Source organism: Culex quinquefasciatus, chromosome 3 (genome assembly GCF_015732765.1).
Source record: "Culex quinquefasciatus strain JHB chromosome 3, VPISU_Cqui_1.0_pri_paternal, whole genome shotgun sequence".
Taxonomy (NCBI): domain Eukaryota; kingdom Metazoa; phylum Arthropoda; class Insecta; order Diptera; family Culicidae; genus Culex; species Culex quinquefasciatus.
In genome coordinates, this window is record NC_051863.1 from 55,163,521 (window position 1) to 55,190,665 (window position 27,145).

The 27,145-nt window shown below is 34.3% G+C and overlaps 1 protein-coding gene across 2 annotated transcripts in view; it reads right to left on the reverse strand.

The window, feature by feature from the left end:
* Positions 1 to 1,639: 1,639 nt before the first annotated feature.
* Positions 1,640 to 27,145, reverse strand: part of LOC6048628 (furin-like protease 2) — a 614,884-nt gene continuing 589,378 nt past the window's right edge. For both annotated transcript variants that reach the window (XM_038260446.1, XM_038260447.1), the window contains exons 10-15: positions 20,039 to 20,313; positions 18,313 to 18,589; positions 18,045 to 18,244; positions 17,687 to 17,965; positions 12,281 to 12,531; positions 1,640 to 2,419 (exon numbers count right to left, since the gene is read on the reverse strand). In XM_038260446.1, coding sequence (XP_038116374.1) covers positions 2,123 to 2,419; positions 12,281 to 12,531; positions 17,687 to 17,965; positions 18,045 to 18,244; positions 18,313 to 18,589; positions 20,039 to 20,313 — 1,579 coding nt within the window. In that variant the 3' untranslated portion in view covers positions 1,640 to 2,122. The remainder of the gene's footprint in view (positions 2,420 to 12,280; positions 12,532 to 17,686; positions 17,966 to 18,044; positions 18,245 to 18,312; positions 18,590 to 20,038; positions 20,314 to 27,145) is intronic.

Genomic DNA, 27,145 nt, shown 5'->3' on the forward strand with positions numbered 1-27,145 from the left:
GTCCAATCTTCAACGTCTCTTAGACAATTTTAAAGCAAATTTTCAAAACTTTAAAAAATAATATTTTCAGAAATGGACACTCATGGTCACTATTTTTAAAAATCAAAAAACTGTAAATATTTCGCTAAAATCAAACTTTCGGTGGCTATATCTCGAAAAGGGAGCCCTTTATCAAACAATCTGTAAAGTGCTTTTCGATTGCAAATTCAATTTTACATAATTAAATTAAGGTAAATTTTTTTTTGCATGAAATTTAGATTTTTTTTAAAAATTACTATTTTTTTCAAAAAATATTAACTCGGCCATTTTTTTCCGTTAACCTATTTTTTGTCAATAATCCTCATCACCTACACCTTTGCTGAATTCACCAAATTGATCAGAAAAATCACTCAAAAGTTACAGCTGTTTGAATATTTACGTACCATTTTTGTATGGACAGCAGCCAAAATTGTATGGAGACTTGTATGGTTGAACCAATGACACAAAACAGCTTCTTTGGTCATAGGGAAGGCCTCCACAAATTTTGAGCCAAATAAAAAAAATACAAATAATAAAAATTGTCGAAATTGGCCGATTTCATAGAGAATTGTTCATTTGGGAATGGGTGCACCTTTTATGTTAGAAAAAATTGTAGTTTAATTTTTTCTGTAATTTTTTTTATAGTTTTATTTGACTTAATGTCACCTAGTCACCCTCGATTGGGTCAATTTTCAAACGATTCGAAATTAAGGTAGACTTCATCATATTCTGCCATTGGCCAGTGTTGCAAACGTGTGATAGAAAAGCTATCATTTGATTATCTTTGCACCAACAACTTCTGAGAGTATAGCGACCGTCGCTATTGCATGTGAGATCTCTTCTTGTGTCTCGTACTTCTCAGCGAAGGCATTCTCTCTCTATAACTCTTCCCCTTTTCTTCGACTGTGCGCTCTCACCGCTGAGCTGACGTCCCTGTAAACTGCATTTGCGAAGTTGGTTTTTGTGATGGCTTTTGTGGTTGAACGTTGTCGAGGTGGGATGATTGTGAAAGCGGGAATGAGAGAGAAAAGGAAAATGTCAAACGCGAGTGTGTAAACACAAAACGTGTTCGGCTATGTTCGGCGCTGAGAGTATCAATAAAGAGACAAGAGCAGTAGTATTTGGGGCATGAATATTCAGGCGTGATAATTGTAGTTGCTGAGAGCTAAAAGCTTGATATTTAAACAACACGGTCTGCCAAAATACTGTGTCACTGTGTAACAAAAATATAGGTGTAAAAAGCACTGGTTGATTTGCACCGTAAAAATTGAAATTTTAACTTATAAATCAATTTCATTCATTTGAATTGCTTGCATTAAAGTGTTACCTAATCAAAATTAGACAAGCAAAAGGTTCTTTCAAATGCAAGGAAGAACGTAAAAAATCTTCGTTACGCTCTAGTCGGGAAGGGGTTATTAACAACAATCAAAACAAAAACAACCAGCTAAGGTATTCAAAATCAAATATTTATTTTCATATTCTCCAAATGCGTTGCTGTGAATTACAAAAAAATCTGTTTTCTTTTCATATCAACACAATGAATTTCGGTAAATTTGACAATTTCATGTTAAAGTGTTTGAATTTTTGCTAAATGGTTTGTTCTCTTGCATTCATCCTTTTATCTTTCTTCTTTTCATATAGTTATGTGTATAATTGTAATAGTGTATAAAAATAACAGAACGTTGTTGTTTTTGTTTATTTAAAAACCGAAAAGATTGTTCATATCACACCAACCTCTTTACACGTCCTCGTTCACTCTCATATTCAAGCTATCCCACTCAACCAAGCAGAGAATATGTTTGCTGCCTAGTTTCGTCCTTTTTTCATCCTATTTCGTATTTTTTTTGTTGAAAGGGAAAACGATCGATTCCACTTTTAGTAGAATCGCCATCATTTCATCATTTTTTGTTCATTTTAAAAACATCCCTTCACCTTCCTCAAACTTTTGCCCTCGTCGCCGTCGTTCTTCGTTCGCACTTAAGTAAATATTTATAATAATTTGTTATCGCCTATTATAGCACACATTTACCACACCCCTTCCCCTTTTCCCCTATTTTTCCTGTTTTCTCTCTCTTTCCGCTTTTTTTTTGGGTGTAGTTGCACTTCAGGTCCTGGCGAACCTCGTCGACGGTTGCTTCCCTCGCCCGTGACCGGATCGCTGCTGTCTCCGGCTGCTGCTGCTGCCACCGTCGAGGATTTCGTGGTCATCCTCCTGGTTCCGGTCCGGTCCATCATCCGGGTCTTCTTCCTCCTCATCCTCCTCCTCTTCGTCGGAATTATTTACAATTGGTTGCAATGAATCATCCTCACCGTTGGCCATCGATATCCGGGTGGTCCGGGAGGTGCCACCGGTGGCCAGCTTGTTGTACTTGACGCCGGTGAACACGGTCCGGGTGCGTTTCTGAAAAATGGTGAGCGAGAAAAAAAAGAGGGAGAGAAAGAAAAAAATGTCAGTGGTTTTGTGGGTTTTGATGGTACTATGACAGGGATTTTCTGTGAGCTGGACCAGATCGGTGTGCCATTCGTTGCAGACGTTTTTCGGAGAAAAAAAGTTATTGGTTATTGAGAATCGATGGGATATCTTTGTGGGATTGCTCTTCAATTTGTGGTATTTGATGACCTAGAGATTAACAATGCTCTGAGATTTTGGATACTCGATTTTTTTTTGTATTTTTTTAATTTGGCTGAAACTTTTTTGGTGTCTTCGGTATGCCCAAACAAGCCATTTTGCATCATCAGTTTATCCATATAATTTTCCATACAAATTTGGCAGCTGTCCATAAAAAAATGGTATATGAAAATTCAAAAATCTATATCTTTTGAAGGATTTTTTTGATCGCTTTGCAGCTTTCGGCAAAGCTAAGGAATATACTGAAGAAAAACAAATGATATAAGTTTAACAAATTAGTGATTTATAATTTCACATTTTTTCATTAAAATTTGATTTGCAAAAAAACACAATGTTTTTTTTTTAATATGTCTTAGGGGACTTGATGTCAATGTTTCAGAAATTCCCGAAATGTGCAAACAATCTTTTACTAAGTTATGATTTTTAATCAAAACGGGAAAAACATTCAATATTACGCCCATTTGAAATGTTAGTCTTGATTTAAAATTTTTGAAAATATTTTTTTCGAAAAGATCGGAAAATTTCACGATTGTTTCATGTTTTAACATTGTAAATCGGACCTATAGTTGCTGAGATATCGACATTAGAAAATGTTGGGTTGTTTGGGTGAGACTTAGAAAACATCAATTTTCCTGTTTTTTAGCCTTTGCATAGCAATATCTCAGCAACTATGGTCGCATCAACAAAGTTCAATAAGGCAAAATATAGAGAATTTTCTCAGCTTTTCAAAAATATTTTTTTCAAAGGTGGGCAAACATGGGCACTAATTATAAAAAATGAAAAACTGCGACAATTTTCAAAAAAGTTACCTAAAAATGGCTATAACTTGAAACGGCTATAACTTGCAACCGATATTTCGATTTTTTGAAAAAATCAGTATTGATTCAAAAAATCATAACTCGGTCAAAGATTTTTTGCCCATTCTGGAAATTTCTGAAAAGTTGGCATTTTATGTCCTCTAAAACATATCAAAAAATAAAAAAAATTAAAAATAGTGTTTTTTTGCAAATCAAGTTTTAGTGACAAAAAGTTAAATAAAAAATCACCAAAATTTTTTTTACCGTGTATCATTTTTTTTTCAGTGTAGTCCATATCCATACCTACAACTTTCTCGAAGACACCAACTCGATCAAAAAATTCCTTCAAAAGATACAGATTTTTGAATTTTCACATATCATTTTTGTATGAACAGCTGCCAAATTTGTATGGAAAATTATATGGACAAACTAATGATGCAAAATGGCTTCTTTGGGTATACTGAAGGCACCAAAAAAGTTTCAGCCGGATTAAAAAATACAAAAATTAAAATTAAAGAAAAAAGACCGATTCTGTAGAGAACTGCTCAAGTCTCACCCAAACTAACGTCATGATTCGAAATCCGGACACTTAGTACCATATTATTTTTGTTATAGCTGGCAAAAAATCATGTAATAAGTTGGAAATGTAAAAATATTATCAAGATGTAGTATTAACAGTCAGTTTTAAGAGAATGCATGCAAATTATGTCTTTTCTAACAATTTTTCATCAGAATTTGAAAATTCAAATGAATTGTTGTGCTTCGAATCCCGGACACTGTTAAAAGCTGATTCGAAATCCGGACACTTTTGCTTCGAATTCCGGACACTCGATTGTGCTAATGAATCGCACAAATTTGGACTGAAATGTGAGATACTGGCATTCTGTAGGTCTCAAATAAGCTGTTAACATCAAAACAATCGATAGTTTATATAAGAATGGCTAGAATTTAAGAAAATCAAAAACATAAATTTCTGCTTTGCCTTCCCGGTGCTTCGGATGCCTTTGAAATATTTCCGTTGAAATGTTTCGCATTTTTGGTAAACTTATAATTTTATTTTATTTAATTGTTTTGGCATTAACTACAGCGTTCAAACAAACTTGAAATGAAAGTTGATCTATGAATCCATCAAATAACACAGTTTTGATATTCATAATGCGAACTTATATTCAAATAATTGATAAAACAAGTTGAAGTGTCCGGGTTTCGAAGCGTCCGGGAATTCGAATCATGACGTTACCCACCATTTTCTAATGTCGATATCTCCGCAACTAATGGTCCGATTTTCAATGTTAAAATATTCGTGAAATTTTTCGATCTTTTCGAAAACTATATGTTCAAAATTTTTAAATCAAGACTAATATTTTAAAATGGCCAAGCATTCAATAATTACGCCCTTTTGAAATGTTTGTCTTGATTTAAAATAATAAAATCCACTGAAAATGGTAGGTTGTTTGGGTGAGACTAAAAAACCTCTATTTTCCTGATTTTAAATCTTTGCATGCAATGTCTCAGCAACTAAGGGTTGTTTCAACATAATTTAGAAAAGCAAAATTTAGAGAATTTTCCAAAAATATTTTTTCTCGAAAGTGGGCAAACATGGGCATTTATTTTAAAAATGAATAGCTGCGACTATTTTCAAAAAAGTTACCTAAAGTTGGCTATAACTCAAAAACGGCCTGCATTATCAAAATTTCATCGAAGTAGTTTTTTTGATAGCAAATTTAATTTTACATCGAAAAATGAAGTTAAAAAGTGTTACGACCAGTATTTTGATTTATTGAATTTATTTATTAATGATTCAAAAAATTATAACTCGGTTAAAGTTTTTTGCACATTCTGGAAATTTCTGAAAGTTGGCATTTGATGTCCCGTAAAACATATCAGAAAATAGAAAAAATAGTGTTTTTTGCAAATCAAGTTTTAGCAGGAGGCGACAACACAAGCTGTCAACTTCGGCACCAGAGCTAAGGGGAGCTGTCAATTACGGCGCCAGCACAAAAGAACAGCTGTTCGTTACGGAACCAAAGCAAAGCAACTGCGCACTGTATAAAAAGTACAAAAACTGCAGGCATAAAATTGAAATAAAGGAATTATTTTGTTTAATGTAAAATTTCACCGCAATGTACGTTTAAAAGTAAGTGTACGTTTTTGAGGTGATTTTTATCAATTTACCGTCAGTGGGGGTGACTATGGGTCAAAAAACGATACACCTCTCGTATTTTCTTAATAACAAAAACAATTTATATAACATCGAAAATCTTTCAACGTAGATTTGTCCTTAAATGCCAATAGTTTGAAAATTGACCCAATATCACCCCTCAGAGGGGGTGACATTGGGTCAAATGAAACTAAAATGATGCTCAAATACAACGATATGGTAAAAACAAGCCATCCAACAGTGTTTCTTGTTCGAAGGAATCGTATTGACATGCTACAATGTTTGAAGTGGTGATTTTAAAACATTTGGGTAGTTTTCGAGCAATCCTAACAAAAAATTTAGAAAAATGATTTTTCAAGAGGTCATTTTTGGCCAAAAACGTACCTCAACTTTAGACAGCTGTCAAAATAACAGGATTTGCTCTAGGAACGAGATTTTTTCAACGAAGTCATCTTAAGATGTCCCCTACACAACCCTTTTAACAGAATTTAGTTTCATTGAGAAGAATCTGAGAAATGGTAAAATCCGTAAAAAATCACTTTGACCCAATCTCACCCCCCAGACCCAATGTCACCCCCACTGACGGTACTTGCAAAATAAACTACAAAAGTTGAGATTATAAGCCACACATCGGGCCGATGACCTCATTTAAGGTTATCACATGAAACGTTTACCTTAACTTCTGTGGAATTTTACTTTTACTACAGTAATTCTTATAACAAAAATTGAATAATTAATAAAAAAATATTTTTGTTCTCACTGTGCGCAGTTTGCGCGCGTTATCAGTCTCAATCACCCAAGATGGCGGCCTTAAGCATCCCCCTGAGTTTTAGTGACAAAAAGTGTAATTCAAAAATCACCGCCAGAGGCGCTGCCAATATTGTTACGTGTGGTTTTGAAAAGGTCGTATAAAAAACATTTATAATTATTTTCTCAAATTATTTTTTTTGTCAGTTTTCACTATCTATTGCATATATATTTGAGATCACAAGTATTACGTAAATATTAGAGTGTAACAAAAATGACTTTTTGGCGGGCATTCAAGAGTTTGTTCCGGTGGGCATACTAAGCCCAAATCCAAAATATGAGCTTGATTGGACGTAACAGGAGCTGGCGCTCTGCCCTTCAATTTTAAATGGGATTTAATCCGTAAAAAAAGATTTTTTCAAAAATGTCACTTTTTGAGGCATTTTGGCCACCAATGCGTTTACCAAAAACATCACTGGCGTGTAGGCCAGATCCTTGCGCATCTTTTGGTATATATAACATTGACATTTGGAGCACCCTGGAGCTAGGTACAGGCCTTCAAAGTTTGGCATTTTTTCGAAAAATCGGTCCCGGCAAAAAAGATATGCGTCGCGCCTCGCGACGCCCTAGACGCCATTTGATTTTGCCAGGGCCGATTTTCGAAAAATGCCAAACTTTGAAGGCCTGTACCGAGCTCAGGGTGCTCCAAATGTCAATGTTATATACAAAGATGCTACACGCCAGTGATGTTTTAAACGCATTGGCAAAATGCCTCAAAAGTGACATTTTTGAAAATCTTTTTTTACGGGTTAAATCCCATTTAAAATTTAAGAGCGGAGCGCCAGCTCCTGTTACGTCCAATCAAGCTCATATTTTGGATTTGGGCTTAGTATGCCCACCGGAACAAACCCTTGAATGCCCGCCAAAAAGTCATTTTTGTAACATCCTAGTAAATATATCACAATACAAAAAAATCAAACCATCCACATTAACGACCCCCGGGTTTTTTGTGGTCTCTATTGCAAGTTTCTGCTCGAACCTAAGAGTCCGAAGGCTTGAATGGGGAGAGCACCCAAACCTCTTTCTACTCCAAGGAACCTTCCACCCCAGTGTTTGAACTGACGACCTTTGGATTGCGAGTCCAACCGCCGCCAGCGATTCCACCGGAGTAGGCTTGGTTTGGTGTGTTGTTTGTACTTATGGCATGGAGACAACTCCTACACCTGGAATGACTTAACGGCCTAACAACAACCAAGGCCGGGACCGATATTTTACTTCCTCATCCGATGGAAGGTTGCAGCAGATGGGAATCGAACCCAGAATCATCCGCTTACAAAGCGGAAAGCGTAACCATTCGGCCACGCACTGCCATATCACAATACGCTAAAGGAAAAGGAAAAAATTAAAAGGAAATAGATTCAATTTTCTTGAAACAACATAAATTACGTTTGATTCTTCCTGACTGTTGGTTTTAAATAAATTGCGCTTTGAAAATACTCCCTAAATTTTCTTCGAAAATGTTTTAAACTAGTTTCAATTGATCACCAAAAAGGTGATATGCCAACATTAGGTGCTCGATGGAATTAAATGCAACTTCAAGTCCGAGATTAATTGTAAATCTTAAAAAAGTAACGAAAAAAAAGTTTTAATTTTTGTAAATTATGACAGATGTGCATACGACCATTTCAAACGCTACGCGCCAAAACTTGGTACGATCTTGGTTCGATTTTGCCTTTACTCGCCTTGTATGTGGATGAAAGTCGTGACGTAGCCGTGGTTCTTGTTTGATGATTTTCTTCATTTATTTTTAGTATTTTTATCTGCATTTTTTTAATGCTGAGTTTTTGTTGCTTATTGAAAGTTTAAAGCTGCCACAGGCTAATGCTGCCAGAAATAAAGAACAAAATAAGTTTTTATGTCGGAATAAACTTTGTCGGAGCAGAATCTAAGAAAAATCAACAATTATCTAATACTTACTTTGAGAAAATATAAGTTAAAAATACGGTCAATGCCAAACCCCGATTTTTCTTTCAAATATTGGAAAAATAACATGAATCAAGTAAAATCATCGAATCCAAGGTGTTGTTAAAGTTCAAGAAATCTACATTTATTTATTTTTTTGAACATTGAATTATTGGTGTAATGATCAAAAGGTAAAAATTTATTTTAATCAGGGCTGTGGAGTCGGAGTCGGTGGAGTCGGGTCTTTTTGGAGACCTGGAGTCGGAGTCGGAGTCGGAGTCGTCAAAACTCGGACAGCTGGAGTCGGAGTCGGAGCCGGAGTCGGCTAAATTTTATGAGCTGGAGACGAAGTCGGAGTCGGAGCCGAAGATTTCTGATAAGCCGGAGTCGGAGTCGGAGCCGGAGTTATCTTAAATTCATGAAAAAATATGTTTTTTTTATTGTTCAGTATTTCCTATATAACAGTTTAATTTACAAATCAACTTATATTTTAATTGATTTATCAGATGCCATTATGTTTTTGAAGCTTTTTATTGTGATTGAAAAGCTCTAATTGGGTTATTACACTATAATCACTTAATGATAACCTCTTATCCAAGTATGTAGTATCATAATTCAAAAAATAATGAAAAAAATATTGGTTATGTAGTCAGACTACATTTATGTGCCCTTTCAATTCAAATTTGATCAAATTTTATCTAGTTATTTCTGAAAAAAGTACACACAAAGTCATCTTTTACCCCGATAGCGAATGTCTTAGATGTTTTAAGTTAAATCATTTTTTAGGAAAAAATTACGAGGTACATAAACAGATTATAAACTGTTTTTCCAGATCGAAAAAGTGTCACTGACAGTTTAACTTTTGTAACAAATAATCAACGATAATAACAATCTCTTACTTGAAACCCAACATGCGCATTTTGTTTATAACTGAGTACAAGAAATCAAAGTGTTGCATTTAAAATAATTGAAACTAACAAAAAATGTCAAAAGAAGTTGCAACAAATTTGAAATAATCATTGATTGTTGATGTTGATGTTGATTTTAGGTAAACTATTTTGATATCGTTGCAAATTATCGTTGAACAAATCTCAAGAATTCAGTACAAAAATGAACTAATAAAAAAATGTATAGAACAAAATATAGGATTTAAATTTATTTTTCAATTGTTATAAATAAAAAAACAGAATCAAAATATTATCAACTGGGACGAATTTTCTCAAACTGTATGTCTCACGCCAATATATGCAAATCAATGTACCTCAAAAAATGAAATATTAGTGACCTAGAAAATATTTTACTTGTGGATTTTTGTTTTTTATTATATTTTAAGTTTTCTCATATATTTTGATGGAGGCGAAACATCATCCATAAAGCTTCGTTTAAGGTAAAGATTCTTGAAGTATCGTGCACCTCCCTTTTAAAGTATATAAAATTTTAAAATTAAAATAAATTTATAATTTCCAGGTTAAAATATTTTCCATGTCACAGATATTTGAAAAGGACATCTTAAGCGTCCTTTCCACGAAGAAATTGTTTAGATACATTGATTTGCAACAATAATCTCCTTTAGCCATGGCGTGATGACCATGTACGTCTTAATAAAAAACAAAAAAAAGTTTCGTTTGAAATTGTCATTTAAAAAACAAGGTGTCTGTCACTGTGCTTCTTACAAATGTCAGCCTGAAAGTGAGGAAATTGAATTTTAATGTTCAATAGGTCATAAAGGCCAGGTTTCTTTTAATTATTCATTTAAAAATAACAATTTAATATTTAAATTTATTAGCTTTGAAAAAAATATTTTCAAATTTGAGGTTAAGCAAATAAATCCAAATTTACTCACAAAACTGTTCTTCTCAAAATGCCTCTAAAACTGAAGATATTTTTTGATTTCTGTTTCCATAACGTATAATACTTGTAACCTAGAAACTTTTTTACCGTTTATTTGCTTTACTTTACTTTTACTTAACTTATTTTTCTTGAGAAAAACATGACGCTTAGAGAATATTTAAATAATCCTATTTATCAATGTTTAAAAAATAATCAACCAATAATAGTTAACTAACTTTTGAAACATTTAAAAGATGTGGAGTTGGAGTCGGAGTCGGAGCCAACCATTTGTTAAAAGCTGGAGTCGGAGTCGGAGTCGGAGTCGGCTAGAGTTGGTAGGCCGGAGTCGGAGTCGGAGTCGGAGCCAACCATTTGTTCAAAGCCGGAGCCGGAGTTGGAGTCGGAGTCAGCTAGTCTGATAAAGCCGGAGTCGGAGTCGGAGTCGGAGTCGTTTGAAATATGACCCGACTCCGCAGCCCTGATTTTAATTATAGCAAATTATTATATAATGTGCTTTAATTATTCTTTCTAAGATCTACGATTTTCTGCACCAAAATAAATCAGCATATTCCGGTGGTCCTTCTTGAAGGCACTGAAGGATTTTTTTTATCTAAATCAAATGTGTCTCTAAATTCGTATAATTTTGTGAACCAATCATTGACCTGCTGGTTAACAATCATTGCTTGATTATGATTTTCATAACTGAACAAGGAACATTATCAAAATGTATCAACACGTGTGGGGTACTATTCTAAATAACTTGTAGAAGAGAGTTTCATAAAATATTGTAAACAAAGCAAAATTTATATTCTCGTTCATTGCAATGATGTCGTCACCTTGACAGGATGCTTAATTAAATATTATAATATTCATAACCCATAAATAGGACCTGAAACTGGACCTAATGGAACAAATCCGGGAGAAATTTGATCAGTAATAACCGAGAAAATCAAGTGCATATTCGCACAGACATTTACTCAGAATATGATTCTGAGTTGATTTGTACAAGTGAAGGTGGGTCTAGGAGGTTTAATTTAAACGTTAATTTTTCGAGAGGTTTTAAAGACTTTTCTCAGTGAAGAAGGAAATACAATTGAAAAGTATTTTTTTTACAGGAAGTGTACCATCTTTACATCACTCCCCTTCTGAATCAATCGTCCTGAACCTAATTAAGAGCTCCCATCGCATCGAAAACTCATCAATTGCAGCGCATTTTCTCGCGATCCATCGTATCCGGAGGTTGATTTGTGTGTGATGTGGCTCTGGCCACGAACCTTCGGCCCCGGATGGTGCCTTTGTGCTTCCACAGATTGACGCCGACGACGAGCAACGAGTTGAACATCCGCCGTTGAGTTGAGTCCCGTTCTCGTTCTTCCGCCGGCAATATGGCAACGGCGGCAGGTTAATCAAAATGAAAATGCCAAAACTCCCGCAGGGAAAAAAGGCACTGCGCGATTCCGTTGCGTTGCGTTGTTTGAAAGGGAATTACGGCCTTTGGACGACGTATTTGGGGTGGGTTTTGTAACAAATTAAATAATAAATATTTTCATTTTTTTTGGGTTATTAACTTTTGTTGATAAAATTTTCTGATATTCCAATACAATGAACGACACAAAAATTGTTTCAAGAACCACCCCACCAACAGTCCCATTTTCCCAACAAACTCCCACCGATGGGACCTGGAGCAAGGAATTGATTTGTGGTCGTCGCGATTGGTACACCACAAAACCCATTCGTCGCCATCGTCGCCAAGCTGAGCCGATGACGGGAAGAGGAAGGACCACGAGACCACAAATCCATTCCCCAAACGGACAATCCTCGACCCGATGGCTGCCTTGGAGGTGTTTTAATCATTGAGCGACCCCGCGATGACGGCTTGGTCGTTTGTTGGTTCGGTGGAAAGCCAACTTTCCAATAACGAGCCGATGCTGAAGCAAGTTGAGCGAACGGCAATGTTTTGATTCGCTGGAAAATTCAACCGTATTTACGGACCTGCTGGTGCAGAATTACGTCCACAGCGAAGCCCAAACAATCCAAATAATTCGTGGAATACGGTTGAACCCATTACGCCCGAACGTCTGCAACGCACCACCCCCCGTTCCAAACCCCCTAAAGTTATGCAAAGGCACCACCCACCTGCAGCACGCTGAAGATCACGACGAACACAGTCACCACGAGCAGACAGCCCGAGATGGCCATCACGGTGATGGCGGTCGGCGAAGCACCCAGCAGAACCTGCCGGAGCGAGGCCAGCTGGCCGGACCCGAGATCGCCGGCGTTGGTGCCGGATGCTGCGGCGGCCGCTGCCGCTTCGTCCCCGAACTGGAGCAGCTGCTGTTCGGCGCCAACGCGGCGCTTGCCGGCCGGCGACGAGTTGATGCAGCCTCCTGGAAGGGAATGAATGGAAGGGAAATTAGCGATATTTTTTATTTTTTATTTTATGCATCAAAAAATTTAAACTTTTTAAATATTTTTTTTGTGTGAATTGATCTGTTTTCAAAACAATAACTGTAGATTTTAGATATGTTTTTTTTTTTAATTTATTCTATTTAAGATAAGTGATCTGCTGTGCAGGGTTATTTGTTAGAGTGTAACAATGTTCTACAAAGTTGTAGAGCAGACAATTACAAAATTTTGATATGTAAATATAAGTGCTTTGCTCGAAACCATCACGAGTTATCGCGATTTCACGAAAAAAAAAGTTTTGAAAAAGTTGGTCGTCGTCAATCATGACCATTCATGGTCATCCGCGAATGACACGGAAGACGAAACAAAGAGAAACGCAAAAAGTAACTTTTTCTAAACATTTTTCCGTAAAATCGCGATAACTCGTGATGGTTTCGAGCAAACCCCTTATGTTTACATATCATGTTTGAAATTGTTAGCTCTACAACTTTGTAGAATATTGTTACATTAAAAATTAACCCTGCAAAGATAGACAAAAACACAAAATTTCAAAACGAAAAATTTTGTTCTAAATGAAAAAAACCCCTTTGGAATTCGGAAATTGCATAAAAATTCATTTAAAATAACATGTTCTAATTTTGTTTTGAAGCTGAGTAATATAAAATGGCAGAGGTTTTATATATTGTTTAGAGTATTTTTCGATGAAAAATACGTTTTTTCCGAATTTTGAGTGGTGTACTCAATCGTCCAATTGAACATAGAAGTCCCTTTGACACCAAAATTCTATCTCATCACCATTTCAGGCTGCAAATTATTGAAAAAGACCCTCTTTTTTCACATGTTTAAAAATGAAAGGGATCGCACTGTCTCTCTGTCACAAGATATCAAAAAACGGACCTCAGATTCGTGATCACGGACAAAAGTTACCCCTTAGGACAAATTTTCACTTTTCCCGATTTCTTGTGAATTGGTAGAGAATTACCCATTTTAGATTTTAGATTTAAGATTTAGATTTAGATTTAGATTTAGATTTTAGATTTTAGATTTTAGATTTTAGATTTTAGATTTTAGATTTTAGATTTTAGATTTTAGATTTTAGATTTTAGATTTTAGATTTTAGATTTTAGATTTTAGATTTTAGATTTTAGATTTTAGATTTTAGATTTTAGATTTTAGATTTTAGATTTTAGATTTTAGATTTTAGATTTTAGATTTTAGATTTTAGATTTTAGATTTTAGATTTTAGATTTTAGATTTTAGATTTTAGATTTTAGATTTTAGATTTTAGATTTTAGATTTTAGATTTTAGATTTTAGATTTTAGATTTTAGATTTTAGATTTTAGATTTTAGATTTTAGATTTTAGATTTTAGATTTTAGATTTTAGATTTTAGATTTTAGATTTTAGATTTTAGATTTTAGATTTTAGATTTTAGATTTTAGATTTTAGATTTTAGATTTTAGATTTTAGATTTTAGATTTTAGATTTTAGATTTTAGATTTTAGATTTTAGATTTTAGATTTTAGATTTTAGATTTTAGATTTTAGATTTTAGATTTTAGATTTTAGATTTTAGATTTTAGATTTTAGATTTTAGATTTTAGATTTTAGATTTTAGATTTTAGATTTTAGATTTTAGATTTTAGATTTTAGATTTTAGATTTTAGATTTTAGATTTTAGATTTTAGATTTTAGATTTTAGATTTTAGATTTTAGATTTTAGATTTTAGATTTTAGATTTTAGATTTTAGATTTTAGATTTTAGATTTTAGATTTTAGATTTTAGATTTTAGATTTTAGATTTTAGATTTTGATTTTTGATTTTGATTTTGATTTTTGATTTTTGATTTTGATTTTTGATTTTGATTTTTGATTTTTGATTTTGATTTTAGATTTTAGATTTTAGATTTTAGATTTTAGATTTTAGATTTTAGATTTTAGATTTTAGATTTTAGATTTTAGATTTTAGATTTTAGATTTTAGATTTTAGATTTTAGATTTTAGATTTTAGATTTTAGATTTTAGATTTTAGATTTTAGATTTTAGATTTTAGATTTTAGATTTTAGATTTTAGATTTTAGATTTTAGATTTTAGATTTTAGATTTTAGATTTTAGATTTTAGATTTTAGATTTTAGATTTTAGATTTTAGATTTTAGATTTTAGATTTTAGATTTTAGATTTTAGATTTTAGATTTTAGATTTTAGATTTTAGATTTTAGATTTTAGATTTTAGATTTTAGATTTTAGATTTTAGATTTTAGATTTTAGATTTTAGATTTTAGATTTTAGATTTTAGATTTTAGATTTTAGATTTTAGATTTTAGATTTTAGATTTTAGATTTTAGATTTTAGATTTTAGATTTTAGATTTTAGATTTTAGATTTTAGATTTTAGATTTTAGATTTTAGATTTTAGATTTTAGATTTTAGATTTTAGATTTTAGATTTTAGATTTTAGATTTTAGATTTTAGATTTTAGATTTTAGATTTTAGATTTTAGATTTTAGATTTTAGATTTTAGATTTTAGATTTTAGATTTTAGATTTTAGATTTTAGATTTTAGATTTTAGATTTTAGATTTTAGATTTTAGATTTTAGATTTTAGATTTTAGATTTTAGATTTTAGATTTTAGATTTTAGATTTTAGATTTTAGATTTTAGATTTTAGATTTTAGATTTTAGATTTTAGATTTTAGATTTTAGATTTTAGATTTTAGATTTTAGATTTTAGATTTTAGATTTTAGATTTTAGATTTTAGATTTTAGATTTTAGATTTTAGATTTTAGATTTTAGATTTTAGATTTTAGATTTTAGATTTTAGATTTTAGATTTTAGATTTTAGATTTTAGATTTTAGATTTTAGATTTTAGATTTTAGATTTTAGATTTTAGATTTTTGATTTTTGATTTTAGATTTTAGATATTAGATTTTAGATTTTAGATTTTAGATTTTAGATTTTAGATTTTAGATTTTAGATTTTAGATTTTAGATTTTAGATTTTAGATTTTAGATTTTAGATTTTAGATTTTAGATTTTAGATTTTAGATTTTAGATTTTAGATTTTAGATTTTAGATTTTAGATTTTAGATTTTAGATTTTAGATTTTAGATTTTAGATTTTAGATTTTAGATTTTAGATTTTAGATTTTAGATTTTAGATTTTAGATTTTAGATTTTAGATTTTAGATTTTAGATTTTAGATTTTAGATTTTAGATTTTAGATTTTAGATTTTAGATTTTAGATTTTAGATTTTAGATTTTAGATTTTAGATTTTAGATTTTAGATTTTAGATTTTAGATTTTAGATTTTAGATTTTAGATTTTAGATTTTAGATTTTAGATTTTAGATTTTAGATTTTAGATTTTAGATTTTAGATTTTAGATTTTAGATTTTAGATTTTAGATTTTAGATTTTAGATTTTAGATTTTAGATTTTAGATTTTAGATTTTAGATTTTAGATTTTAGATTTTAGATTTTAGATTTTAGATTTTAGATTTTAGATTTTAGATTTTAGATTTTAGATTTTAGATTTTAGATTTTAGATTTTAGATTTTAGATTTTTGATTTTAGATTTTAGATTTTAGATATTAGATTTTAGATTTTAGATTTTAGATTTTAGATTTTAGATTTTAGATTTTAGATTTTAGATTTTAGATTTTAGATTTTAGATTTTAGATTTTAGATTTTAGATTTTAGATTTTAGATTTTAGATTTTAGATTTTAGATTTTAGATTTTAGATTTTAGATTTTAGATTTTAGATTTTAGATTTTAGATTTTAGATTTTAGATTTTAGATTTTAGATTTTAGATTTTAGATTTTAGATTTTAGATTTTAGATTTTAGATTTTAGATTTTAGATTTTAGATTTTAGATTTTAGATTTTAGATTTTAGATTTTAGATTTTAGATTTTAGATTTTAGATTTTAGATTTTAGATTTTAGATTTTAGATTTTAGATTTTAGATTTTAGATTTTAGATTTTAGATTTTAGATTTTAGATTTTAGATTTTAGATTTTAGATTTTAGATTTTAGATTTTAGATTTTAGATTTTAGATTTTAGATTTTAGATTTTAGATTTTAGATTTTAGATTTTAGATTTTAGATTTTAGATTTTAGATTTTAGATTTTAGATTTTAGATTTTAGATTTTAGATTTTAGATTTTAGATTTTAGATTTTAGATTTTAGATTTTAGATTTTAGATTTTAGATTTTAGATTTTAGATTTTAGATTTTAGATTTTAGATTTTAGATTTTAGATTTTAGATTTTAGATTTTAGATTTTAGATTTTAGATTTTAGATTTTAGATTTTAGATTTTAGATTTTAGATTTTAGATTTTAGATTTTAGATTTTAGATTTTAGATTTTAGATTTTAGATTTTAGATTTTAGATTTTAGATTTTAGATTTTAGATTTTAGATTTTAGATTTTAGATTTTAGATTTTAGATTTTAGATTTTAGATTTTAGATTTTAGATTTTAGATTTTAGATTTTAGATTTTAGATTTTAGATTTTAGATTTTAGATTTTAGATTTTAGATTTTAGATTTTAGATTTTAGATTTTAGATTTTAGATTTTAGATTTTAGATTTTAGATTTTAGATTTTAGATTTTAGATTTTAGATTATAGATTTTAGATTTTAGATTTTAGATTTTAGATTTTAGATTTTAGATTTTAAATTTTAGATTTTGGATTTTAGATTTTAGATTAAAAAGGTTTTGAGCTACAAATAACTGAAGAACGTGTCTGAAGGCTCTGGAATTTATCATTCCCAATCGGTCATTTGGCGGCCATAAATATTTTAGATAATCATCATGAAATCTTGAATCAGAATGTTTCAATAATATAATGTTTTTTTTTTTGTTATGTTTGTAGAAGCATTTTACAAATGGTGATTATTTTTTCATTTCAATTTACTTTATCTGAGCCCTGAATTTAGAACCATCATTGACAGTCATTGCCCCATAAGTGAAAGACACCATCTACGACCTTAATAAAATAAAATCATGTACACGCAGTACACGTTTCAATTTCGTCAAGGTTCGGTAGATTTGAGCTCCCTGAATTAGCTCCAATTTACAGAATTTAATTTCAGTAAATTCCTAACAGCTAATAAATAACATTCAAAATAGCTCACCAGTTCCCTTGTCGCAGTGGCAGCAGCTCTGGTCCTCGGGCGAGGCATCGCTGGCGCAGCAAGGCACACACTGGTTGTTCAGCCGGTCCAGGTGCAGCGGGAACGCACAGGTCACGCACGAGTACTGGCCGGGGCCACTGCACGACCGGCAGCTCTCGTGGCACGTCTTGCAGGTCTGCGTGGGCGGGTCGTAAAACTGCGACCCCAGACACTCCATGCAGAGGCCCCCGTCCAGCATAAAGTGCGACGGGCACGAGGTGCAGGCCAGCGGACCGGCAGCTGTAGAAGGAAAAGGGAGTAGAAGAGTTCTCCTTAAGATCCGGAACAACTGGTTTCTAACTGACTAGACTATACTCACCATTACAGGTCTTGCAGTAGTGGTGGCACTTTTGGCACCCAAACTTGGTCTTGAAGAAGCCCTCCGGGCACTCCGGGTGGCACTCGCCACCGGCCAGCTGCCAACCCTCCGGACACTTGACGCACTGGTCTCGGCGCGGTCCGCTGCAAGTGTTGCAGCTCAGGTAGCACTTGGCGCAGGTGCCCCGGTCGCTGTAGTAGCTGTAAGAGGGAATTCAAGATTTGTTTAGTAACTTCTGGAAGTAACTTCACTCTATCAGGGCACGCACCCATCGGCGCAGGTCGTCCGGCACTCGCCACTCTGCAGCTGCAGGCCCTTCTGGCAGGCGGTGCAGTTCATCCGGGACACGCACTGGGTGCACGTGTGCAGACACTTGGCACAGGCGCCCACCTCCATGTAGTAGCCCTCGTCGCACTCGTTGACGCAGCGCTGGTTCTGCAGCAGCAACGGCGACGCACACTTGAGGCACTCGTGCTCGGTTGGACCGGTGCACGTCTCGCACGTGGAGTGGCACGTGTGGCAGTGGCCGTTTTCGTAGTACTCCGCTGGAAAGAAGGGAAAAAAATAAAGCAAAGGAAAAATTAGTCAATGAGCAAAAACAAAAAAAAAATACGTCGCTGGATCGTGAAAAATGCGCCTCGCTGGAGCCTGGTGATCTGGAGGATAAATTTTAATCAGCGCTAATGTGCGTTTCTGCTCCCCAGACAAGCTGGAATTGCTCTTCCGGAAAAAGAAAGTTCCACAGCAAGAGACAGGAATTCAGACGTTTTTGCAATGTAATAACTCATATATTTGAAATATTGAAAATTAATTTAAAATAACTTGAACCAAAGAGCAACCAACAAAATTATTGAAAAATGATGGTGAGAGTTGATAGAATTATTTTCAAATACCACTGATTTGGTTTTAAAGTGTATTTAGATTCTTTTATTTTTCCTTTGGGTGTTGGGTTCAAAGAAATATAAATAAATCCATTAACATAATTTTGGAAAAATATAATATTTGTTTGAAAAAAAAAAGGATAACGGAAATTAATTACATGAAAATACATTATCCAATGATCTATTCACTAAAGGAGCTATTACACAATGACAAACTCTCAAACTAGTTTTACTCAAACTCCCAAACAAGACAAAATGTACGCAAGCTGACGTTTCTGCAAACAAACGTTGGCGAACAAACAACACAGGCAAACTGTCAAAATGTGCGCGTTTGTTTGTATGTTGCCGTAGTCTAATACCTCCTTCAATAATTCTCATATTGTTTTCGCGGATTCTCAACAAAATCAATAGATTTTTTTTTTCGTTGTAGCCAGCTTGACTTAAATGCTTATTTTAAATTATAGTATTTCAGTTTTTTTATAAATAACTCTATTACAATAAAAACATGTCATAGGCTTTTTGTTCATAAGCATGGAATGTCACCAAGACGCAAAAAAATAATCCTCGACAATCCCATTTGCCAACCAAATGCCCCGACAAAAAGTCACGGAAAAATGGTTTCATCTAGCTAATCAGTACTCTACCGAAAGTACCTTAGCAAGCCAACCACAAAAAACCGCTCCAATGGCAACATTGTGAAAACTGTCGCTAGGGAAGGACCTCGAGCGCACTTTTTCGCTACAATGAGCAATTCCGTGAAAAGCATTTGCACTCTATACTGCCAGTGCTGCTCGGCTGCACTAATGGGACACAGGTTTGCCAGGATGCATCCCCTGACCTGGCTGAAATTTCTCCCTGTTTTGTTATTTTGGATCTCTCTAATTGGTGCCCAACGAGCATAAATCTTCATTTTCCGATTTTGTGGCTGCGGTAGCCTTCCGGATTCCCGACTTGCTGGAACCGTAGAAGTTTGTCAAGCTTAAATTTAGCTACAGTTACGGTTGGCACGATATGCTTCAGTCGAGTGATTTAAGTCAAATTAAGGGGATTGCACGGCAAATAACCGAGAACAAGCAGCATATCTGCCCTAAAGATCGATCCAGTGCTACTCACATTCATCGCAGTTGTTGCTGCCGTTGGCGATGCAGCGGGCCTTCTTGTTCAGCGTCCAGTTGGAGTGGCAGCCGGTGCAGATCGAGCCGCTGCTGCAGGTCGCACAGCCGATCGGACACGCCATACACTCGTGGCGCTTCTTGTCGCCGAAGAACCCGTCCGGGCAGGCGTTCAGGCAGCGGCCCTCGTGCGCGAACCGGCCCGCCCGGCACAGAATGCACTGCGACTCGGACGACCCGTTGCAGGTCATGCAGGACGAGTGGCAGTCGGCGCAGCTGAAAAGTTGAGGGAGGAAAGAAAAGTTAGCAAATGAATTGAACATTGTACCTTAAGAACTAATCAATAGCTAGTTGATGACTGAAAAAAGAAACTCAACAGCTCAACCCGCTTGCTTCCGCAAGATTGAAAAGTACACATTGTGAACCGTTGGTTCGTTTTCACGACCGCCACCATAAAAGTGTGGAAAAACGAGTTGAGCAAATCCCCCCTCATTTCCCAGGATTCAAAGTACTCATTTTAGTTAAGAGTAAAAGGGAGGGGGTGGAAAGTTGCCAGTTTCAGCAGTAACAGTAACAGTAGTGTGGATCGTTTTTACGACGTTCCTGACTGCAAACTGAGGGATGGATTTCCTGCCACCGATGCTCGGAGCTTGTAGTTTTTTCCTCCCCCCGAAGCAGATGATGGGATCGTAAAGTTTTAATAGCAAAACAAACAGGTTCGCTGCAGCATCCCGGACGGAGTTTGTCTGATAGGATAGTAAAGAGGGCTGGTTTTATATTTGTATAATTTGGTTGTTGCATTGTGACCGAGATAAGAACATTTCCGAAGTTTTATTGTGAACAAATGTGTCGTATGAATGATTCTAAGTAAGGACCATACACCACGTATAACCCATTATTTTTCGAAAATTTAGACCCCTTGTGCAAATTCAAAAAAAGTCTGTGTGTCTTATTTCGGGAAATCATTGGTTATGCTCCATTGCATTTGATATTTCAAAAAACAAACTGGGGACCATCCATAAACCACGTGGGCACTTTTTTGAGAATCTGGGACCTCCCCCCTCGTGAACAGTTGTCTATACAAAAAAACTTTTTTGTATGTATCGTGAACAATCACCATACTCCTCCCCCCAGTGTCCACGTGGTTTATGGATGATCCCCTGACTGCTAAACAAATTGTAATAATTCAGATTTTGATTTTGCCTTCCTCATCTCACTGAGGCAAGGCTATAAAATCACTCGAAAAATGAACTTCTTAAATACGCCTCCTAGATATACCTCCACGTATACCTATCCACTCAGAATCAAATTCTGAACAAATGTCTGTGGGGATGTGTGAAGATATGATTTTTTTCCACACGATTATCTCAGAACTGGCTGAACCGATTTTGGCCGGATCCGCCTTATTCTGTTCGTTTTGTTGTCCCCTAAGACCCTTTTAAATTTTATTCTGTTTAGTTAAGTATTTAAAAAGTTATGCCAAGAAAAAGATTTTTGTAGATACAAAAAAAGGGTGATTTTTTGCCTAACCTCAAAAGGCCGGGTCTTTTTGTTTACGTGCGAGAGTCGCGCCAGATGCGAAACGCCCGGTTGCCACATTGCTTCAAATGAGAGTCTGCATGTTTTCTGGAAAAGTCTGTATCAGGTATATATTTTATTCATAAACTTATTTTCATTATTACATTGTAAATGTGAGGAAGGTACCACCCATTAAGAAACGTTTTTTTGATTTTTTTCTGCACGTGTTTCCGGGGAACCCAAAGTTCATGTTATTTTTGTCAATTCTTGTAGGTCAGTGATATCAATGCAGCAATTCCCCTCGAAAACAGCATTGAAAAAAACAAAAGTGATCGGGCTCAAAACTTTCTGGGAATTCCCGGGCCGAAATAATTAGACTCTTATCTTTTTGTTCGGCTAGTAGGGTGACCTACGCCGAGTTAGGGTGTTCCAAAAAATTGGCATTTCCATCAATTTTCGCAAAAACCATTTTTTTTTTTCAAAAATCATAACTCCCAACCATTTCAACCGATTTTAGCTGTCTTATACGCAAAATAAAGGTGACAAGTTGGCCTTTCAAAGAACCAACCAACCAACAGCGATGATAAGTACCAACCAACAGGTATAGGACATCGCTGATTTTTTTAAGTTATCGCAGCTTTAGTGAAAAAAGTGATTTTGTCCCGTTTTCGTCATTTTCCCATTTATGCGCGCGGCGTGTCGAAGAACACGGTTTTTATTTTCACAAAATCATATCTCAAATTCCTGTTAATGAAATCCTCTCATTTTTCAGAAGGTTATGTAAAATTTTCCGAGGAATCCGATAAAAATAGGTCCAGACACCGTGAAAACCGCATATTAAAGTTTCATACGACCTTTTCATAAGTTAGGCTGGGTTTTTGAAACTAATTATTTCGACCCGGGGAACCCCAGAAAAAATGTGAGCCCGATCCAAGCACTTTTGTTTTTTTTTTCATGCTGTTTTCAATTCATTATTCAATTATTCGTCGCCGTCATGCTAGCTTGTCGTACGTGCATTTTGGGCCAAATTGAGTTAAGAACGCCAATTCGTGCAGCTCACAATGCCTCACCTTTTGACCTTCATAGATCCGAAAAAATCGATTTCAATCCTAAAATAATCAACAAAATCCGAATTGTGTAACATTCACAATTTACGCATTTTTTACTGTGTGTGGTTGCCATAAATTATTTTTTATTTCATTTCATTTATTTCGTAGATGACATCATTGTGGGACAATAATAGATCTCGAAAAGAGATTTGGCATGAAATTCAAGTACAAAAATCCAAGTTTAATGATTGCTTATTAATTCTTCAATATTCCAAAGCCTTATGACACATTCTAAAGCGACAAAAACGACACGTTTTGGCTGGAAATTTTACGTTAATAGATTTTTCATGTTATTTGAATTGTTTTTGTTAATAAGAAATTGCGATAGGTTTATTGTTTAATGACCCATAGCCACCCCCACTGACGGGGGTTAACCCTCTACTGCCCAATTTCTATTTCGATTTTTTTTATTTTTTCCGTGTTCAGTTGCAACTTTTGTTCTACGAAAAATTTACTTCTCTTGTTTTAGGTTTTTCTTGTTTCATTTTTTGTATTTGCTTTTCATTCGCATTTATCTTGTTTAGTTTATGTTTTTTGTTTATAATGACTGGCCTACTCTACCACCTCCTATCATCACATTTTGCCTATCTAATTTTTCATATTTTTAAAGTCACTTTTTTAATTTGTTGCTTGTTATTCACAATTTCTGCTCTAAAATGGCATCATTATCATTTAAATTATAACAAAAATTCGTAGAGGCATAGTCTAGAACACAAGAAAAATTACTGCATACTTCTTTTTACTTAAAATATAGGAAATATCAATAAAAAAACTAACCTAATCCACCTATGTGGTTGATGCCTTCCTCACTTTTTATCAAAAATGGGTAATATGAGTGGTTTGGACACACATTTCAGCTTTTTTAGTTCCAGAAAAAAACACAGATATAACTTATGTGGTAATAACTCGAGACAGGGTTGCCAGATCTTCAATGTTTTGGACTCATTCGAAAGGCCTTTTAATTACCTAACCAACGATGGGTCGGATAATGGATCCGGACATCATTTACGTGCATATAATTGAGATCCGGATATTTGCGAAAACACGTTTTTATACATAACTTTTGAACTACTAATCGAAACTTCAAACAATTCAATAGCGATGTATGGGACCTTAAACCAAGTCGAATGCAACTGGTTCGATCAAAATCGGTTCAGCCAGTGCTGAGAAAACTCAGTGAGAATTTTGGTCACATACATACATACACACACACATACACACACAGAGACATTTGTTCAGTTTTCGATTCTGAGTCGATATATATACATGAAGGTGGGTCTAGGAGCTTTTAATAAAAAGTTCATTTTCAGAGCAGGACTATTTTTTTTGTCCGCCTTGTGGGCAGATATTGGGATTAGTTCACCTCGACCGTCCTAGCGACTATCTTTTGTGATTCCCTGTTATACTCTTAAGGCTGCAATTTTTGCTCGAATCTTATTGAGAAGAATCAAGCTATCTGTTTACAGTCTTTTTTCCAATGCACATATACACTGGTAGAGTGCGCCTGAACGCAGTGCGTTGAAGCGTGGTTGTGCGAAAGGAAGAATTCTCCTCTCGTGTTTTTTGAGTCCGAACACTCATCGCGAGCAGGACTATAGCCTTACCTCAGTGAGGAAGGCAAAACACAGCTGAAGTTGATTTTTAAAAACATTGGCAAAGTCACATAAAACAAGTAAAACTTCTAACCCATATTTTTTCTAAAATTTTAATAGTTCTTTATTCCAATGGTTTTTTAAGATCAAAAATTGGTTGAAAAATAGATTTTTGGCGATTTTTTAAATCGAAGCCCGTCTAAAGCCGGGGTTGGGTACTAAAGGGTTAAGGGGTAGATTACTCAGACAGAGAAAAAAAACTGGATGTTGAAGGCTTTTCTGAAAGGGCAGACGATTTTGAACCAAACAGCATCAATAGCTCAAAAGCGATGAAACTGCAAATGGGACCATTATGCGACCATGGGGCAGTGCTCATGTTTGAAAGAATGGAAAAATTTCCAAAAATATTATTGATTCTTTCACTGTAACTTGGATTTTGTCCGCAGTTTTCTCTCGCACTTTTGACAACAAGAATTCACAAAACTAGGCAACCGCTCGTTGTTTATTTACATTTCCAGTCGCAGTTTCCACCAAACTGGACTTTCGCACTTCAAAACTGCGAGTGACAGCTGGAAAACAAGCGATTAACCTCGGCTCGCTTTGATCATTTTTGAGGAAATTCAAAACTTCTCAAGCCAGTCTGAAAAGTCGCAATAGTGCGATCAGTAGCAAAAATTAAGTGCGAAGGCCGAGTTAGTGGGAATTGAGCAATATAACCATAAAAAAATGTTTCTTTCTAAAGAATGGAAAAAACATATTTTAGAAGGCAGAATTTTTTAAGAGATCTGCTTATGTTTAAAAGAATGGAAAAAAACTCACAAATATATAAGGACAATCAAGAACCGGTTGTTTAAATTAAGGGGTTACATACATGTAAGAAATCACAAAATTTCATATTAAAGAAAATTTATTGAATCCACTAAAAATATGACTTTCTATCAATCCTGAAAGTTTCATGAAGATATTTCATGATCAAATTGAGTTAGAGACGATTTAAGCTAAAAAAAATGCCACGCGCAAAGCGAACTGTCAAACTTTGCGAGCGTTTTTCTCTGAACACCGAGTTGATTTACGGGTGCCACGATATCTCGAAATGGGATGGACCAAATTGGCTGAAATTTGAGGTGAAGACTCCCAAGACATATTCCGTGTGCCTGACGAAGCCCAGTGACCGAGCCACGTAGCCCAGTGGTAACGCTTCCTCCTCGTAAGCGGTAGATCGGGGTTCAAATCCCGGCTTGGACCAACACAACTGGTGATCTTTTCCCTGGTGGAATCGATTGCTTAGTAAAGGGAAGGTAGTGCATCGTCACAAACTGGACCTTATCACGACACCTTAGGGAGGCGACCTATGGAATGTTAACATTAACCTTAACATGTTAACATTAAGTTGAGAATGAAACTGCCACTGAATCCGCTTTGTAAATGCCGGCCCCGATACTCTTAAGGATGTTTCCCTCAGGAATTGGGAAAGATTTACTTTTACTTTTTGACGAAGCCCGATTTTTAAATTTTGCTTTTTAAAAAAAAAAAACAAAAATCAAAAAATGACGATTTTTTAATGAAAAGGAAACAAAAATATTTTTATCTTTTTTTAAAATAAGTTTTTTGAAAATCGGCCTTCGTCATTCACACAGGACCAGTCTTCACCAAAATTTTGAGCCAATTTGGTCAAGGCAGCGTTAAGCTATCGTGGCACCCGTTTTTTGAAACTGCTAACTTCAAACAGCTTTATCTCGGCAATGATACAACCAAATGTCTTCAATATTGTTTTGATCATTATCAAAACAATTTTGAAGACAGTTTTGTTGTATCATTAATAGATGAAAATGTATATTTTAATGCCCTGCGAACAGATTTTAAATAAAATTAAGTGTGTGCTCACACCAGCCTCTGACTTTTTAGTTAATTTACATGTTTGTAACCCCTTAAAAAACTTTTTAAAAGTTAAAGGAGTCAGACTTTAAAAAAAACTGATCAAGTTTGAAAAAATGCAAAAACTTACACAAATATTAAATCAAGCAAGAATAGTTTGTTTTTTAAGATTGGAAAAAGATCTGGTCATCAGGGATGGTATTTTCTCATTTCCTCGCCGATGGCCGAGGGCTTTTAGATATCGTCCCTCGCTCAAATCATCAAATTTTCGGCGTTCTCCCAAAACTGCATCAAGAGAGCGAAGCGAAAACGACGCCGATGAAATAGCGAGCAACGAACATACCGATGCGTAAGACGGAAAAAAATCTCTCACACAGCCAGTCCCCTCGCTCAAAAAGCAAGAGAAAGAGCAATCGTGAAATTCTCTCGCCCGTAAGCCCTGTAGAAATGAGTTCATTCGTGTGCGTGTCTCTCCGGTTGGAACGATAGTTCCATCGGAGCCAGCGAGAGAGTATTTCTCGTCGATGTGATGGGCTTTCGATATTCGCGACAGCAAGCCGACCATCACTCGGCTGCGAAAGAGAAGAGAAGTTTTAAGAGACGAGGAACGCACCGAAATATGCATCAATGATAGTGCGATGGTGATGGTTTACCTACCCTGCTGGTCATGTTTGAAAGAATGAAAAAAACTCACAAAATTTTGAGGAAAATCAAGAATAGGTTATTTTTTAGAATGGAGAATAAATCGAAATATTTTCAGAAGTCACTTTTGAGCAATTCTCTACGAAATCGAATTTTTCTTTTAATTTTTGTATTTTTTAATCCAGCTGAAATTTTGTTGGCCTTTGGCGATGTTGTAGGTATGGATAAGGAATACACTGAAAAAAAATGATATACGGTAAAAACAAATTTGGTGATTTGCAAAAAAACACATTTTTTTTAATTTAAATTTAATGTTTTAACGTGAGGAGTTCCATCATTGCCATTATTTTTCGTTCAAGGAACATCAAATGA